The sequence below is a fragment of the Falco peregrinus genome, chromosome 3 (genome assembly GCF_023634155.1).
Source record: "Falco peregrinus isolate bFalPer1 chromosome 3, bFalPer1.pri, whole genome shotgun sequence".
NCBI classification, from domain to species: Eukaryota; Metazoa; Chordata; class Aves; order Falconiformes; family Falconidae; genus Falco; species Falco peregrinus.
In genome coordinates this window covers 93,856,730-93,873,978 of record NC_073723.1, presented here as the reverse complement: position 1 = coordinate 93,873,978, position 17,249 = coordinate 93,856,730, and the positions used below count along the sequence as shown (strand labels likewise).

Sequence of the window (17,249 nt, the reverse complement as noted above, 5' to 3'; positions counted from 1 at the left end):
TTTTCAAAACTCAAAAGCCAGGTTTAAGAATCCTTCCAAAATTCTTGGTATTCCCAATACAGTATCGGTTTTGAATCCTAAGGTCTGGGCTTCAGCTTTCCTGTAACAACAACCTCTGTTGAATGTGGTCTGTGGAAAAAACCTCCCTCCATGGCAGACCTGCTCACCAGCCAAGACTGACCTGGTAGGGAAGATTATTTCCAACAATCTTGCGACTGAAGATTTTTACATAACTGCTGATTATAAAAAGAATGCACCGAATCTGACAAAGAGTTAAATGTAGGACTAATATTGCCAAGCTAATACACTTGCAGCAAATTTTAGGATGCATTCAGAGGCCTCCATTCCTTCTTTTGTGTATTTTTCCCCCCCGAACACTTCTCATATCATTCATACCATCTCTTCTTTCTGCTGACTTCTATCTCCCTTTCATAGATAGAAAGCACACTATTTAATCAAAATTTTCAGTATGGATTCTGAACATAATTAATGAAATCTGCTGATTAAAGTCCAACTTTGTCCCATACAGCACTGACATTGCTACATTGCAGAGGGTTGAAGATAGTATGCAAACAGTGGCCTTTCCCCCCCTCCCCTTTTGCACTGAAGATTCTGGAATTGTTATCACTAGAAGCTTTCAATTTAAATCTTTATATTTTAAACCAAAAGCATTCACACACATGAAAAGAGTTTACTAGGGAAGAGCTTCTTGGATTTTTTTTGTACATCTAAAGAAAGTAAAAGTAACAACCACAAGTCTCTAAAGGACGGGGATGGATGGAATGGATGGATGAATGGATGGATGGCCAAATAAAAAGGGAAAGGAACAATCAGTAGTTTGAAACATGCTAAGATATTAAAGATACTCTTATAATTATTAATCTATTTCAGTTACCTTTTCTGTTCTCTTCTAATAACTTAAATCCAGACATCACACAATTAGTCATTAGATCTGTTCAAACTGATGTTTTTAATATATCAAAGTCTGTATTTTTACATTGATAAATACTTACAGGGAAAAACTGACTTTTATAATAAACAGTAATTTAGAAAAAAAAAGGTGTAGCTACAAGCACTTGTTTTATACTGTTACTGTTTAAATTGGAGTGGGACGTAGGTCAGTTTTCAAAGAATACAGCATAAAAAAATAGTAAGAAACATGAAAATAATGTAGGTAAGATATTTTAAAATAGCGTTTTGTTACATTTGCTTCTTTCATCTGACTGGAAAGCAAGAAAAGGGGTACTAACTAACATGTAGTATGTTTTCAGCAACAATGCAAAGCGTTATTTCCCCCTCCCCCCCCATCTTGTAAATTGAGTGCAAGACAAAAAAACCCAAATCCTTCACAAAGGTGGTCTGGGTTGAGTATTTCTTGCATAGCACGCTAGCATTAAACATCAACAGAGAACTACCAAGCAAGGAAGTGCGACACGACTTCTTGAGAACAAGTGCACGAAAGCTGACTTGCTTTGCATGAGACTGCTAATAGCTGGTGACACAGCGCTCTGCTATGTAACAACACTGAGTGCAGACCAGCCCGTTCTGTGCTGAATGCAAGACACTGGTGTGGCTGGTCCTCATAAGGCATCAGCTGGGAAGGTGTGTCCTGGTATGCAGGACACAACCCTTCTGCCACTGTCACAGGGCTAAGGGTGCTCGTGACGCGGGATTACGTCCCATGCCTGCTTTCTGTTCTGTGCATGCAGGTGGGGGCTAGTTTGTAACAGCATGGAGCAGAGAAACTATAAATACTTGTTTCTCATGAAAGTTTTTCATGAGAGAAAGAAAAAAAAAATAAAAAAAGACAACACAGCAAAGGTAAAAAGTCTTAAAATCACTATGGATTATCACAACTGCATTGTGAAGCTGTCAGCCCCTACCCTTCAAGCTACTTACAGAAGCCAGGCCCATTATCCGAGGGAATGTAAGGGATGAACATCCATCTGGACTTTGTCCAAAAGTAGTGTATGGTGTCTGAAACCAAGCCTTCTCGTTAGCCCAAACCACATCACACAGAGGCAATATAGATGCTCCAAGTCCAATGGCTGGGCCATTTACTGCTACAATGATAGGCTTCTTAAACTGAATAAAAGTATTCACAAAATTCCTGAAGAGAAACAGAAACATGCACTCACTACATGAGAAAAATACACCAGCCCTTGAAAACTCAGTAATAATTCATCTCCACAGTAACATCACTTTCAAACCCAACCTGATCACCCTCCACGATGAGGTGGTTAGCTTGGTGGGCGAGGGGAGAGCAGTGGATATTGTCTAACTAGTCTTCAGAGTGAAGCTTTCAGCACTGCCTCCCTCCACAAGACCCTGAGAGTCAAGCTGTTGATGTATAAGCTGGATGAGCAGACAGCAAGGTGGACTGAAGAACGTCCGAATGGCTGGCCCAGAGCGTGCTGATCAGTGGCATGAAGTCTAGTTTGAGGCCAGCAATCAGTGTTGCACCCCAGGGGGTCAGTGCTGGATCCAGTACTGTTTGTTCAATAACTTCATCCATGATCTGGATGATGGGGCAGGGTGTACCCTCAGCAAGTTTGCCAATGATACAAACCTGGGCTGATACACTAGAGAGGCATGGTGCCGTCCAGAGGGACCTCGACAGGCTGGAGAAACGGGCTGAGAGGAACCTCATGAATTTCAACAAGGGGAAGTGCAAAGCCCTGTATCTGGGGAAGAAAAACCCCAGGCACCAAATATATGCTGGAAACCAAACAGCTGGAAAGCAGCTTGGCAGAAAAGGACCTAGGGGTCCTGGTGGACATCAAGTTGAACTTGACCCAGCAACATGCCCCTGTGGCAGAGAAGGCTTACAGTACCCTGGGCTGCATTAGGAGGAGCATTGCCAGCAGGTTGTGGGAGGTGATTCTTCCCCTCTGCTCAGCACTGGTGTCCAGCCCAGTGAAAGAGAGATGTGGAGCTACTGAAGACAGTCTAGTAAAGGGCCACCAAGATGACTAAGGGACTGGAGCATCTCTCGTGAGGAAAAGGCTGAAAGACTGTTCAGCCTGGAGAAGAGCAGGCTTGGGGGGATCTCATCAATGTGTATAAATACCTGAAAGAAGAATGCAAAGAGGATGGAGGCAGGCTCTTTTCAGTGGTGCCCAGTGACAGGACCAGGGGCAATGGGCACAAACTGGAACACAGGAGGTCTCCTCTGAACATCAGGAAACACTTTCTTACTGTCAGGGTGACTGACCAGGCAGCCCGCAAGGTTGTAGAATCCCCATCCCTGGAGATATTAAAACCCCCTGCCTGGATATGGGCAACCTGCTGTGTGACCCTGCTTGAGCAGGGGCAGGTTGAACAAGATGACCTCCAAAGGTCCCTTCCAACCTCAATCATGCTTTGATTCTGCAAAAGCCTAGTATTTCTCCCAGCTCAGCAAAGCACAATATCTGGGCAGGTGTGGAATTAACACCCCTCCTACAAGCAGCAGCTGATACGGCACTTGTGGTATACGCACATGCCTCACAGCCCCCTCTTAGAGGAGGCTGCAGTCAAACCTCACCTCTGGGCACCAAAACCACGGTTATAGCCCTGCTTGGTCTTCACTGTGGTTATGTATGGCACTGGTATAAGGTATCCATCTACATTTTTTTAAGTGAAGGTTTATAGATATAAGTGAAGATGAGCAAAGCATTAATGAATATTTCTAGGAGACAGCGCTTCTTAATAAATAAATTTGCCTTTTAAAATTATGAACAAGCCATAAATAGTAGAGTATCACACACATCTGTAAGACTTCCCCGCCTTCACCTTCCCTCTCTTGGTTGGTCATAATGCTACCGGTGCTAGCCTATTAACTTACAAAAGCATATTCCCATCCTCATTAATCAACACAAAAATCACAATTCATTCCAGTACTCACAGAGCATGGATGCTTAAGTGCTTCTCTGTTCTCAAAAAGCAAATGCCTTCAGGAAAAAGTAAGCATATGTTTGTACATACGTACATGTACACATGCATTAGACCAAACAGAAACTTCTAAAACCTCAAAGCTGAGGTGCTGACATTTGTCAGTTAATAGCTACCATACATAATTAAGAAGTTGTCCATATTTACTTCAAGTTCATGACAAATTCTGATTAGAATACAATGTACAACACACAGTTGTCAGCACTTGTAAAGCACTCCTTTGCTCTGAATGACAGATGATTTTTCATTTCATTTTTTCAGTATTAGATGCTGAAACATGGGATTTTCATCAAAATCTTAAAAAAAAAAAAGGGATTTAGTGGTAGTTTTAAAGTTTGCTCTTTATCTGCACTACAGGTTTTTGTATTTCTGCAAAACAGGACATTTTTACTATATTGCATCCATCGCTAAAGGTTTTCATGCTGCTTCTTAGCTCATTCTAGTGAGCCAAAATTGATGAATGCAAAAACATTTCTGGAACCATCTTATTCAAGCTGTCATACAGACATCCCACTCAGAGACTAAAGATAATTTTAATCATATCAATATTCCAGAGAGGACCATCTCCAGCATATATATGAAATATACCATTATTATATTTGAAGACAGGATATGTAGGTGTTTTAAGTTATCTTTATCCATTTTATTAACAATGAATAGTAGGTGACAAATCAGGCTTCTGGAAGGGCCTGAATTAAGCTAGGGACAGAAGCTTGGCGTTAAGAACCTCTGTCCCCGGCTGCCTCTGAAGTCACTGCGTGAGCAACTTTTACATGGAATGATTGAAAAATTTCCTTTGAAAAAAAGAACTATTATCATCTCTATGAGCCAACTGTGCCTCCAATGAAACAGGCTTTTCACATTACAAGGTCTTTTTTAGCGACATTAATAAATATTGATAATGACAATAGAACATAGGTCTCTGAAGGAATATAGATACTCTGGAAGCATATAAGAGATAATCCAAGACCGCAGGTCCTCAAAACTGATGTTCAAAAGATAAGCTACTTGTTTGTACTGTTAAAACATGTCTCTAAGATCCATACGTTTTTCCATATATATTCTTTTAGTTCGTAGTAGTTCCGCTCATTTTGTTTAATTGTTAGGTTTGGTACCTAGCATTGGGATGATGTTCACTACTATTAATCTACTCCTTTAGAATATCCATCGTTCCACTGCTCTGAATGTACTATGTGAAGTTAACTCATGCGATGCACACCTTGCATTTGTGAGATGTTTCCTGAAACCCTATGGTTGTTTAAGTCTTCAACAATTAGTTTCAAGTGGAGAAGTATTACTACACCACCAATTTTCACAGTTAAATTTTAGTAGTAAAAATAGTGAATGATGTGTGAAATGACAACCCAAATAGAAAGGGACAGGGAGTATAAAAGAAGTGTTGCACGCTATATCACGTAACAGGTAAATGTCTTAGATCTTGTTGAATGACAGGCTTTTGAAATAAGATAAACCAAGGCAGACTACAGTATGAAGAATATCCACTCAGATGACTGGAGATAATCTTACGTACCTAATAGCTTCTGCCATCTTAGTGCTTTCCTTTTTTCTATCATCTGTTAAACGTCGTATAAAATAAATAAAATCAAGACCACAGCAGAAAATGCTACCAACTGCACTGAAAAGCACAAGTTTACTGTCATCTGCAGCTGCTGTGTTCAGTGCACTTTGGACTTCCTTCATTACCTGAAAAATCAAAAATTCATTAGGATCTTTGTATTCTATCATTAAAAAGTAATATACTGTTCTCCTCCTTCCCCTCCCCCTCCCTCCCCCCAGATCTTCAACATCTTTAATTTTTACTTAGGATCCACTCAACCATCATACTGGAAAAGTTAAACGGTTTTTCATTATCCAAAAATAAGAAAGTTAAAAAAAGTATTAGAAGCTTTGCACTTCAAAAAATGTAATTAGATTAAGATAATGAAATCATTAAGAAAAGATCTATTAGATTTTATCTGTAACTAAAACACTCATTCAGCATTTCTGTAATTCGGACAGCAGATGGCATATGCAACCAGTTCAGAAAAAGAGTAATTCAGGCTAAAGCTTGTTTCAAGTTGCACTATGTAAATCACCACATCTCATAAAAGACAGAATATCTGCATGTTCAGATAACGTAGTTCTTAAACTCAGCTGAATTACACTTAAAGTCTGTTGTATGTGTAAAATCTTGCAAGCAACAACCTGAATTTTCCTGTGTGTACATCTGTGCATACGTGAGTCATAAATAAGGCAAGGATTTAGAACTCCCCCAGCACACTTCCCCCCCAAAATCAGAATTGTTCTGACCTCTGGATTTAGTGAATTATTTTCAGATGATTTTGTTGATAGCAAAATGTGTGTGAATCCATCTTGTTTTCTGACAACAATGTCTCTGTACCGGTACGCACTCTCCGTTTGTCTCACACTGAAACGTAGCCTTTTATCAAAAGGTTGATCTCTCCTGTCATCAATAAACCTTCGTTTGCTGGCTGTCACTCCTGTTACAGATGTCTGTATGTTGGTTGTACCATTGGCTGCTAATGCTTCCATAAAGGTGGATGTACCTGGAAAGGGTTTAAACAATAGCATTCTATTAATTACATTTTATTAGCTCAGCAGTTTAAAAATCCGTATTAGCATGAAAACATGCTAGTCATATTGAGAACACAGTAAATATGAAACTCAGCCCCCTGGAAGTTACTGTAATGCTACAGAAATAGACACTGTGCACAGAGCAAAACTGAAGTGACAAAGGTGTCCAACAATTCATTTTACAGTTGTAAGACGACACATGTTAAACAAGCTTAATAGACCACATACTCATTTTTAGAAGGAGGGAAAGGTTTATTTAACATTTCTAATACCAATGCACTTCAGTAGGTTAACACTCTGCTTTCTCCTTTTTACAACATCTTTCAGTCGTCTAACAGCATCAAGACTGCAAAGAGAAAGCAGGTGGCTTTTGTTTAAAACACCGTGAGAAGTTAATATATGAAAGAAAATGACACAAAATAAGCTAAATAAAGACTCTAATTGACAAGATCATATAAAACATAACACTCCTTAAAGGAAAATGGAAATGAAGAAATACAGACTATATGTCTTTTGAGAGGGAAACAAGACCCATGCAGTAATGGGTATTTTAATAGATTCATAGACAATGAGATATTTCTTAAGTCTAAACAATTTTTGCTATTAGAATTGGCAAATAGAGCATTATGTCTTTCTGGTTTTGTTCCCAGTCACTTAAACAGACAGAATCTGAAGGCATGCAAGTAAACAGGCCATTCCTCATGACACAGAAGGGACAGGTTTTTCCGTACTCCACATTAGAAACGGAATACAAAATAATTAACGTTCATGAGAGAAAATAAGAGAACATATTGGATCTAGAATCCATCTCTATGTTAAAGTCTTCATGTAAAATCTTCATAAAGTTTGTCAGATTAAAGTAATGGAATACATGTTGGGGGGAGGGGATGGTAGGGTTAAAAAATGTTGGAAAAACATGTTACAGGCCAAGATGGGAAAGTTTTGAAAGCCTGTTCTTGAGAACTGAGGTCTGAGACTTCATTAAAATCTACTGGAAACCCACAGCTCTTATCTCACTAACAGGTACTTCAGAACATCATGCTATGATATCTTAAATTTTTAAGTACAGCTAAACTGCATATAAGTTGTTAATTAAATGCCATCAGTGGATCTTGCTTAAATTGTCATTCTCTTTCTGAATAAGCTGTGTTTTTAAAATTCTAATATGCAATGCTATGATTTTTAATTTTTGTTTGTCTTTACAAGATACTACAAAGACTTGTGGGTCCAGTGAAGACATTAAACAGGCTCACTTATATCACTGGAATATCCTATGTCTCCACATTTTAACTGTATTCAAATGTTGCTTACTTTGACCTGCATGAAGCATGAGAGAGATATTAAGAGAAAGGCGAATGAAATTAAAATTTAGAACATTATACATTTTTCCATTTGTATTTCAGAAACTGCCTTCAGCTATAAATGAAGTCTCCATATCAAATATTTTCAAATAAATCTTTGATTATGAACCTGTTATGATTAATTAGGCAAGTTGTCTATCAAAGGAACTATACAATAATAAGGTTTTATTTTACTTTTTAAAATCTTTCTTGTTGTACTAATGATTTAATTCTCTTACCACTTTTTGTGAAGTTAAAAGACAACAAGATTTTTCAATTATTTCAAGTAAGAAACTCAATTTAGTTTGTGATCAGAGGTGAACAAAATGAAATGGAAAGTTAATATTTGATGTTGTCACAAGTTTCACATTTATTCCTAAATTTTTCACAGCCTATCAGATTCCCTTTTTCATTTCAGCAGAATAAAGTTTTTATTTGATGCATACCAGAGGAAGTTGATGAGGGATGCTTTCAATACTTTTCCCTTGTAAGCCACACTATGTTGTTTATATTCCTTTAAAAGAATTCCCTTCAAAGAGAATTTGCAGGAACACCACTGTTGCCCCGTATTTCATCAGCAACACAAGGTGAAATGGTATCATTGGCTGCAATGGTTTGATTTTCCATAGGAAAGGTAAATTAACACAACTGAAATCACCTCTGATTGCTATACCCTGATATAAGACTTTATGGCTTCTCCCCTAGCCAGAGTGAAAAACGTGGAGAACCAGGACAGCACAATAAACTAGACTAAGCCAAAAAGAGTCAGTAAACTTGTGTAAGAGCTTTAAGTAGATCTTTTCCCACGACTCATACTTCTAAAGACTTCCTCAAATATCAGAAAATTACTTTTGAGATGTAAGAGGCTATTATTATACACCTTGAGAGATAAAACTTCTGGCAAGAGAGACGAAGATGTAAGCACCACCAGCCGCTTTTCATGCTTACTGAATTGGCAAGAGACCACCTGAGTTTTTACACAAACTCTTGTCTGCACTTGTCAGTAGCTGCAGTTTCAAACCCCAAACAAGGGACAGCTGCAGTTCAGTGGAAGAAATCTTCTGCATCCAACTCTGAAGCACACTTTTATCACACCTTAGACTGGAATCATAAACCTGTTGTTGGCTTTAGAAACTGCCTCTGTGCAGGGAGATCTGCTCAGCTGGTGTGGATTAGAAAATGGCACCAGCAGAGTTAAAATACATTTGTTAAGTGTTTGTCCTTATCGCTGTAAGTTTGTGACCTTCTACACCTTAAAGCCTAGGAGGCTTGCTCTTTTGGCATTCAGTACTCAAATATGAAGAGACAACTCAGCGATGTAAAGCAGTACCTTCGTGCTGTATATAAATAGGCAAAGGTTGCATCACTGGGCAGTCTCAGACACGTGCTGCAGCAAGCGAGGATGAAAATAAATTATAAAAGTGCCAGAGAGAATGAACTGCATTGCCATAGATCTCCTCACATGAAAATTTTGTCTTGAGGTTACTTATTTTCAGGTTAGTTACAATTATATTTTACAATTTTAAAATATAGATTTCATAAGAAACCAAAGGCAGTTCTGCATTTTAGTGCATGAATGGAGATAGCATATCAAAGACTAATAAAACACCACAGCCCTCTCTTTCCAAGCCCTTTTTGTTTTTGGAAGGTTCAGTTTGAAAGAACAGACAATTTACCCTGGATATTGTCAACTATTGCAGAACTATGTTTAAGAGGTAAACAAACAGCTCTTACAGTTAAGAAAATCCTTCCAACTGCAAACTGTTAATTAGTGTAATGTGGTCTTCTCCAAGGTGAAGACATACTATTACTGTGCAAAGCTTCACCATACAGATGGAAAATGAAATTAAGAGGACTATTTGGTTTCGCAGCTGCTGATCAAAACGCGGTTAACAGTCACCATTTTCATGCAGCTGCTCTTAGAGGGATAAAATAAGCTCCATGCAACAGATAAGAAAGGAAATAGTCTTAATCAAAAGGAAAACAGATACAAAATACAGAAGTTGGAAAAGGTGCAGAACAGCAAAGGTATCATCAACCCCATTCCACTGGCATATGACAGAAAAAAGCCACCTCTTCAAAATACAAAATGCCAGACTTCTAAACAGAGTTAAAACCCAAAACAAGTAACACACAACTTCACAGCAATCCAAAAGCTAAAATCCCAAGCTCTTCTATGAGCTATTCGTGCCTCACTGTTATGGTCTCCCACATTCTTGAGAAATTCAGTTTAGCTTACATAGCAAGCCTTAAACACAAACACTCCCCCTCTCTGCAACAATACTGGGGACACATCCAAACAGGTGCTCTAAAAACAGCCAAGCCTCTTCTGCACTCTTCTTTTTGAGTACACATGAGGTACTTTTGTGTACATGAGTACACAAGTGGTGGTACTTTAATTCAAAGGTTTGTCTGACAGCGTATGCTCTTTCTGAAAGGCTTAGCACAGATGTCTAAGGAACAAGCATAAAATGGGAGGCGTGAACGATGCTGAATATTTTTCCCAGCTCCAGCCACCAGAAATTTAGCAGTTCCTCAAATCTGCATGCCCAGAACCATAGATTGCACCCAAACCCATATAATTAAATCCTTATGCCCCATGGAATGGTCCAATTTACTTCTGAACCCACTATGGTTTTGTCTTCTGAAATATCTTTTGGCAGTAAGTTCTGCACCATGCACCTTTACTTTCTTCATCCTTTTCATCACATCACTTCTCCAGATTGATTAGTCCCAATCTATTTACTCTCTCTCCCTCCAGAGGCCAGCCCAAGCCTGTCATTCTTCTCTGGGCTTCTTCTTCCTCTTCTACTAAATCTTGGAACAGGGTCAAAAAATAGCACACAATATTTAAGATGGGGACTTATAATGTGGCATATCTGAGTCTTCTCTTTTGTCCTCTACTCTTTTTCTGTAATAATTTCTAACAATTTATTTGTTGGTTTGTTGTTGTTTTTTTTTTAAAAAAAAAACTAGCAGTGAGCAGATATTTGCAGAAAATGACCCAAAACAAACCCAATGCCCTTTTCCTGAGTAGTAACACGAGTCGGGAACCAGTCACTGTCCAGGCACAGTTTTGCACAGAAGTGTGTTTCTCCCCTCCTCACCACTTGGCGTTCATCTGCACCGAAAGTGATCTCTCATTCCAATTAAGTCTGCAGTGGTCACCCACAGGGAGCTGCAGGGACCCTTACACCTTTCCTGTACCCCCATGTACCAACCACATCCTCTCCTACACTAAGAGACGAAATGATTAATAAGATGCTTCCCACTTGAATAAGCAAATGAAAAAACACCAGCAACAATAATTTCTTAAAAAGTGTTAACTGCAAAAATAACACTGCAATTGTAACTGATTACGATTCAAGTACCAGAGAGGGAAAAAACTCTGACCTGCAAAATGGATTGGGAAAAAAAAAAACCCCAAAACAAAAAAGAAATCAATTAGTGGTAGAAGCTGCTTTTTTCCAAAGTCCTTTCTTTACTTTCACTGCTTTATAGTCCCCTGTATATATAATCCACAAGTCTTCATGTCAGTTGTCCAGTGCAGGTTGGTTTGTTGGGTTGTTTTTTTTTTTTTTTCTTGTTTTCCTTTTGTTTTCTGCCTACAAACAGTGGTGTTTTGATGCATGTTCATATGTACTAGCAAGCCCTAACTGTAAACACTGTAACACTGCACTACATCAAATACTTCACACGAGAGGCCAACCCCAGACAGTGATATCACAATGTAACATAGTATGTAACAGCTTCCAGTATTTTTTCCACTTCTGCATCAGCAATTACACAGAAAACATTTCTTAGGATTTCAGTGTATTGGCACAGATTATAGAAATTAAAAATGAGGGTTCTAAAAAAACCTACATATGTGCCCATTTTTTGTCTGAGTAGATGTATTTACGGCATTTACATTTTGGAAGCAAACAAAAGTTCCAGCTTCCTTTGAAATGTCACTATAAATATTTATAAGAAGACAAAAAAAGGTCCAAATTTATTGTACATTTCACCTAGCATACTGTTTTGCCCAGTGTTTCTGGAAGAGGGTGCAGAAGGTATACATCATTTATGAAAGAGACACTTCAGTTAACTCCTTCCAGATTATGGTATTACAGCGATTCAGCAGACAGAACAGTGCAACCAGTAATAAACTGGGCACCCCCCAGCATTAGAACAGGCATCCCCCAAGATGCCTGGGAGGAGGGGTGGGGAGAGGGTGATACTCTTCAAATTATATGGCTGCTGATCAGAGATACCCTGCTGGTGCTGAAACCTTCTCAGCTGTTGGGAGGGAATGTGTGTGCGTGCACTGTAACTTTTCCTTTTCTCATAAAGTTAAGCACTTCTTGATTCTGTTTCAAGGACACAGTTTCAGAGGGAACCATTAGATGTTCTTCAGTCACCTTCTGTTCTTTTTGCAAGTATGTCACCTTTCCACACACAAGAATGTAGGTTTTGAGCACAGATTAACCAGCAAATTATTGCAATAGTATTTGGTGGAACATCACCAACAGGTAACTACAACTCATCAGTGCACAGTCCTGCAGTGGCTGGCAGGCTTGATTGTCTATGTCTATCTTCAGTTACTAGAAAGCCCTTTCTCATACCCCTTAATTCCCACTCTCTACCATATATTTTGTATAGGTGTTAATTTTAAATGTCACTTTGAAACAATGCTCCTATAAAATTGACATTTCTTACAGGACACTGTTGTTATGGACAGAATTAACACGAGAAGAGAAACACACACACATATTTACCCTTGAATTGCAATATTTCTCCACTCAAAAGTTTTTCCATCCTACACCAATTTTTATCTTGGCTGCCACATAACATACAGAGTACTAGGATCTATAGTAGTCCTTTTTTCTCCTTTTTGTAGATGTCCTGGTTTTGGCTGGGACAGAGTTAATTTTCTTCCTAGCTGCTGGTACAGTACTGTGGTTTGGGTTTAGTGTGAGACTGATGTGGAGAACACACTGATGTTTTAGTTGTTGCTGAGCAGTGCTTACCCCAAGTCAAGGACTTTCCAGTTTCCAATGCTCTGCCAGTGAGAGGGTGCACAAGAGGCTTGGAGGAAGCAGAGCCAGGGCAGCTGGCCTGAACTAGCCCAAGAAATATTCTATACCATAGAACATCATGCTCAGTATATAAACCAGGGGGGCTTGGGCCTGTTGATGGCTGCTTGGGGACTAGCTGGGCATCGGTCAGTGGCTGGTGAGCAACGGTACCGTGAATCACGTGGTTATTCTTCGGTTTTATTCCTCCCTCTCCTTTTCCTTACAATTCTTATTACCACTACTATTATTATATTTTACTTTATTGCAATTATTAAACTTCTTACTTCAGCCCATGAGTTTTACCCATTTCCAATTCTCCTCTCCCAGCCAGGGAGTGAACAAGTGGCTGCATGGTACTTAGTTGCTGTCTGGGGTTAAAAGACAGCCAATAGCTTTCTCAGTTTCTTTTTATTACTTACAGCATCAAATACATATAAATGTGTACAATGATACTGTTAGGAAGAGGGCATATTACTGGTCATAATGAACTTTAGTAGGGTGTAGGCTATTTAATTATTTTTGCTTTTGAATGTCTTTCCTTCTCAGAGCATAAACATCCATGTAAGAAACTCATAATGCCAACTAAAAATGCAACTAATCAGAGAGTAAAATTCTACTACTGTAGTGGGCAATCAATACAAGAGAAAATGTCATTCCTCCACCCTTCAGTTAAATAGCTTTAGTCTGATTATTTTAAGTCATATCAATGGAAATAAAAGACATTTTACACACTGTAAAAAGATGAGACTAACGAAATACTAGACCAAACACTTGTTAAGACCATGCCCATAAAAACAAGGATAACATTAATAATATGTAGTTTGGTAACAAATATTTTTAAAAGTCTGATAAAGTTTTACTGCCTTCAAGGAGGAACTATGCATTTTTATGCATAAGGTGTTAAGGAAACTTTCCACAGTCTTAGAGTGGAAAAAACCCACCCTCCTCCTAACAATAGCAAAAGGCTTTCCAAATACATCTGCATTCTTATTATTTCACTGGAAATATATAAGCAAACACTCCTCAGGTGAGCAAATTACTTTCCTCTATCATGGCATCAATATAAGTCAGGATTGCTCTCTTCCCTTCCACTGCAGTTTTCAGCTCATTTTGGAGTGATTTTTCTTTCATTGACTCTATAGTTGGAATACTACTGACAAATAGAAAACAGTGCACATGACCATTATCACAATTTTAGTTGTTATTCAAGGCAGCTATAAGGAAAAAACTCCTAAGCACCTCTGATATTACTCCAGTCAGGAGGTCTGAGCCATATTTCACAGTAGCACACACCAAAGTATTTGATGGGGGAAGCAACAAAAAACCCCAGTATTTCTTTTCTCACAAATACGTACAAATAAGAAAAACCTTCCCCAGGTTACAGACTTCTTTTTGAGCCTTTTTAATACTGGGAACATTTAATCAGGAAGAACCCTCCTATCTTGATATTCTTGCAGCTGCAGGTTATGACACTGCAGCGTTCGTTTGAAATGCTCTCAAATTTGAGAGTTAAGTAAGGACATCTCTTGGGGCTCATCTATAGAGGAAAGCTATCGCAAAATAGGCTAAGGTTTAAACCTGAAGTATACCCAGCTATTTCACACTAACTCCTAAGGTGAACACATTCTATATTAAGGGCACTTCATTGCAATTTAATCCAATCCCCAAAGTAATCGAAAAAATGGCTCTCTTCCTGTGGAGTAAGAGTGCCCTAATGTAAGGCTAGCCTAAAACAGACACTGCCAAAAGACATCCCAGGCAATTTCCCGTATAGACAACATATGCCATGTACATATGACATAGTTCTTGTAAGGACATCAAAACTTTCTGAAACATTCTAGCTAAATTATTAATGAGATTTAGACTGATGGGTATAGCACTGCTACGTTGGCAGAATACTCTCGTTTACCTTCTTTTTGAACACAAGATGTTAGTAAGTATTCACATTTCATTCTTATCACATAGATGAGGCTTTCAATACCAGAGTTTGCAAGAGCTCCACTCACAACTGCCCCCCAAAACATTTGGGATTTCAATGCAGAAAAACAATGGACAAAGATGTCTAGAGGACTATCAGAGGTTCAGGACGCTGACGTGTATGTATTAGGCTTTACTGAAGACCCCAAGCTCTGGTTATACAGAGTATCTGGCATGAGCATCCCTGCTGGGAAGAAGCATCTTTGTTTTTACCATCTACCTCAAGGAGGTACCTGTGTCTTTCCAGCCACTGTCTAAATGTCTGCTATTAATAGAAGATGTCTCAACATCTTGAGGTTTATTCACCAACAGGTTCAGGAAGAGACGGCCAACGAATACATTACCTAAAGCCATATGAGATGGCAGCAGAAAGGCCACCTCCAGTCACAAGTACACACAGATGTGTGCCTTAACATGGCCAGCTATACCCTACACTTGGGTAACCTGCAATACGTAACGTTGCTGGCTGCTACTAACATGAGCAGCAGCACCTCCTTAACAGAAATCACCAACCCTGACAGAAATAACTGGCTGGGGTGGGATGGGGAAGCACAAAGATGCCTCTTGAGTCTCCACCTGAGGCCTTTGGGTACCTCTTAGAAAAAACCTAAATATTGTAGTGCAGGGTGTTTAGTCCTGAGCCTTGCACTTAAGCAAGAAGGCCACTAGCTCCTCCAGCACTTCTGCAGACTGAAAGTCTGAAAGTTGTGGAGGAAAAAAAAAAAAAAAAATCAGAGCTGGACCTTGACACCATGGGGAGAAAACATGGATGAAAAGAAGGTTAGAGGTCTCAGGGAAGTGTAAACACAGCTCTAGACTCCTCTGACAAATGGCACATTCAGAAATGCATAGGCCAAAAGCAGGTTCTTAGTTTTGATTCAGAGGTACTTTCTGAAAGACCCTGCCCTTAGGCAAAGCGCACAACTGCTATTTACACCACATCTAAAGAGGCATTCAGAAATTGTTCTAGAGGCAAACTCTCCGCCAGTTTTCCCAATATTCTGGGAAATAAGTCCACATTAAAAGCAGGATGACCAAAGGTATTTTATCTCATGCAACACATGCTAGGTATTTAGATGCTCTGAACTAAAAATGTAATTCAGAACAGTGTACCACCTTGCTGAATTTGCCATTTCATACTGATGACGAGGAATAAATCCCAAACATGATCTATTGGCAAGAGCCGAAGTGAGGTATGATGGAAAGGAGTAAGTAAATACAACCTGTGCTCTAAAACTGAACCTGTTTTCTCCTGTTTATTTTTTTGGCAGTACTGGCTAGCATCAGTGAGTATGTGAGGACATGCCTGAACTGCAGAACTCACGGAGAATATCCAGTATTCTTTATTCCTCCTATAATAATAAATAAAATTTAAAAATAAAAACCAGAGACAGTTCTAAAGCCAGCAGGAGTCTACTAAAAGATTTGGATCAGATGCTTTGCATGAGGGAGACTTATACGATATCCTCCCTCAATTAGGCTTTGTCCTGTATCACTGCAGGCAACTGCTAGAAAACACTGGAGGCATTTGTCTTCACATCAGCTTGCCCTCCAGCTCGACCCCAGTACAAATGGTATGGTTCTCCACACTGTAGGATTTGCAGAGATAGCAAAAATCTTAAACATGGCCATGAGTCTTCAGAAAATGCCCATCATAAGAACACATTTTCATCAAATTTTGACATCAAGAATATAACTGTAAACAAGCAAATAAAAACCCTCAACCCATACCCAGGGCAAATCACAAGAAAATAAGCACAGCCGAAAGCAGTGAGCAGAGAAGGCAATGCTCCCATCCCAGCCAGCAGCTGGGAGGAACCGGGGGCAGTGAGCTGCCCTTGCACAGCAGGACGGGTCACACACACGGGCAGTGCCTGGGTGCATGCTCCTCATATCGCTGAGGGAAGCAGTCAGCTTCTCCTCAAGACCTCAGGCTTTCTACTTCATTGACTGTTGTCATATTTATGAACAGTCTATCAAAGTGAAAAAATATCTCGCAGACAAAAAACCTAAACTGATAACTTCATAAAGCACTAATTAAGTAGTTAACACATGCTGCCATACATAGGAAATGGTGCAGAGCTGTGGACGTGGCTTGCCTCTGGCTACAGAGCAAGTTAGTATACAAAACTGGAGTTACAGGTGGTCCCAATCCCCAAAAGCTACTTTCCCTTGTAAAAAAATGTATTTCTTCTTTTATGAAGTATTGGATCCTTTTTTTTCTTCTTCTTTACAGAAATTACTGGTATCTAGATTAAAGTACAAGTAGCAATACTGATACTATTGCTAGACAGAAGAGATAGCTACAGAAGCAATGGAATAAACACTATGACAAACCAGTTAAGGT

At 39.2% G+C, this 17,249-nt stretch overlaps 1 protein-coding gene across 4 annotated transcripts in view; it reads right to left on the bottom strand.

Moving 5' to 3' along the window:
* The window catches only part of CDYL (chromodomain Y like), a 110,765-nt gene that overhangs the window by 5,720 nt on the left and 87,796 nt on the right, over positions 1 to 17,249 (bottom strand). For 3 of the 4 annotated variants that reach the window (XM_027789037.2, XM_055799064.1, XM_013300539.3), the window contains 3 exons: positions 6,244 to 6,500; positions 5,465 to 5,637; positions 1,900 to 2,110 (listed from right to left, as the gene is read on the bottom strand). In XM_027789037.2, coding sequence (XP_027644838.1) covers positions 1,900 to 2,110; positions 5,465 to 5,637; positions 6,244 to 6,500 — 641 coding nt within the window. Of the gene's footprint in view, positions 1 to 1,899; positions 2,111 to 5,464; positions 5,638 to 6,243; positions 6,501 to 7,781; positions 7,846 to 17,249 lie in introns of all 4 variants that reach the window. The other variant, XM_055799066.1, reaches the window with a different exon arrangement.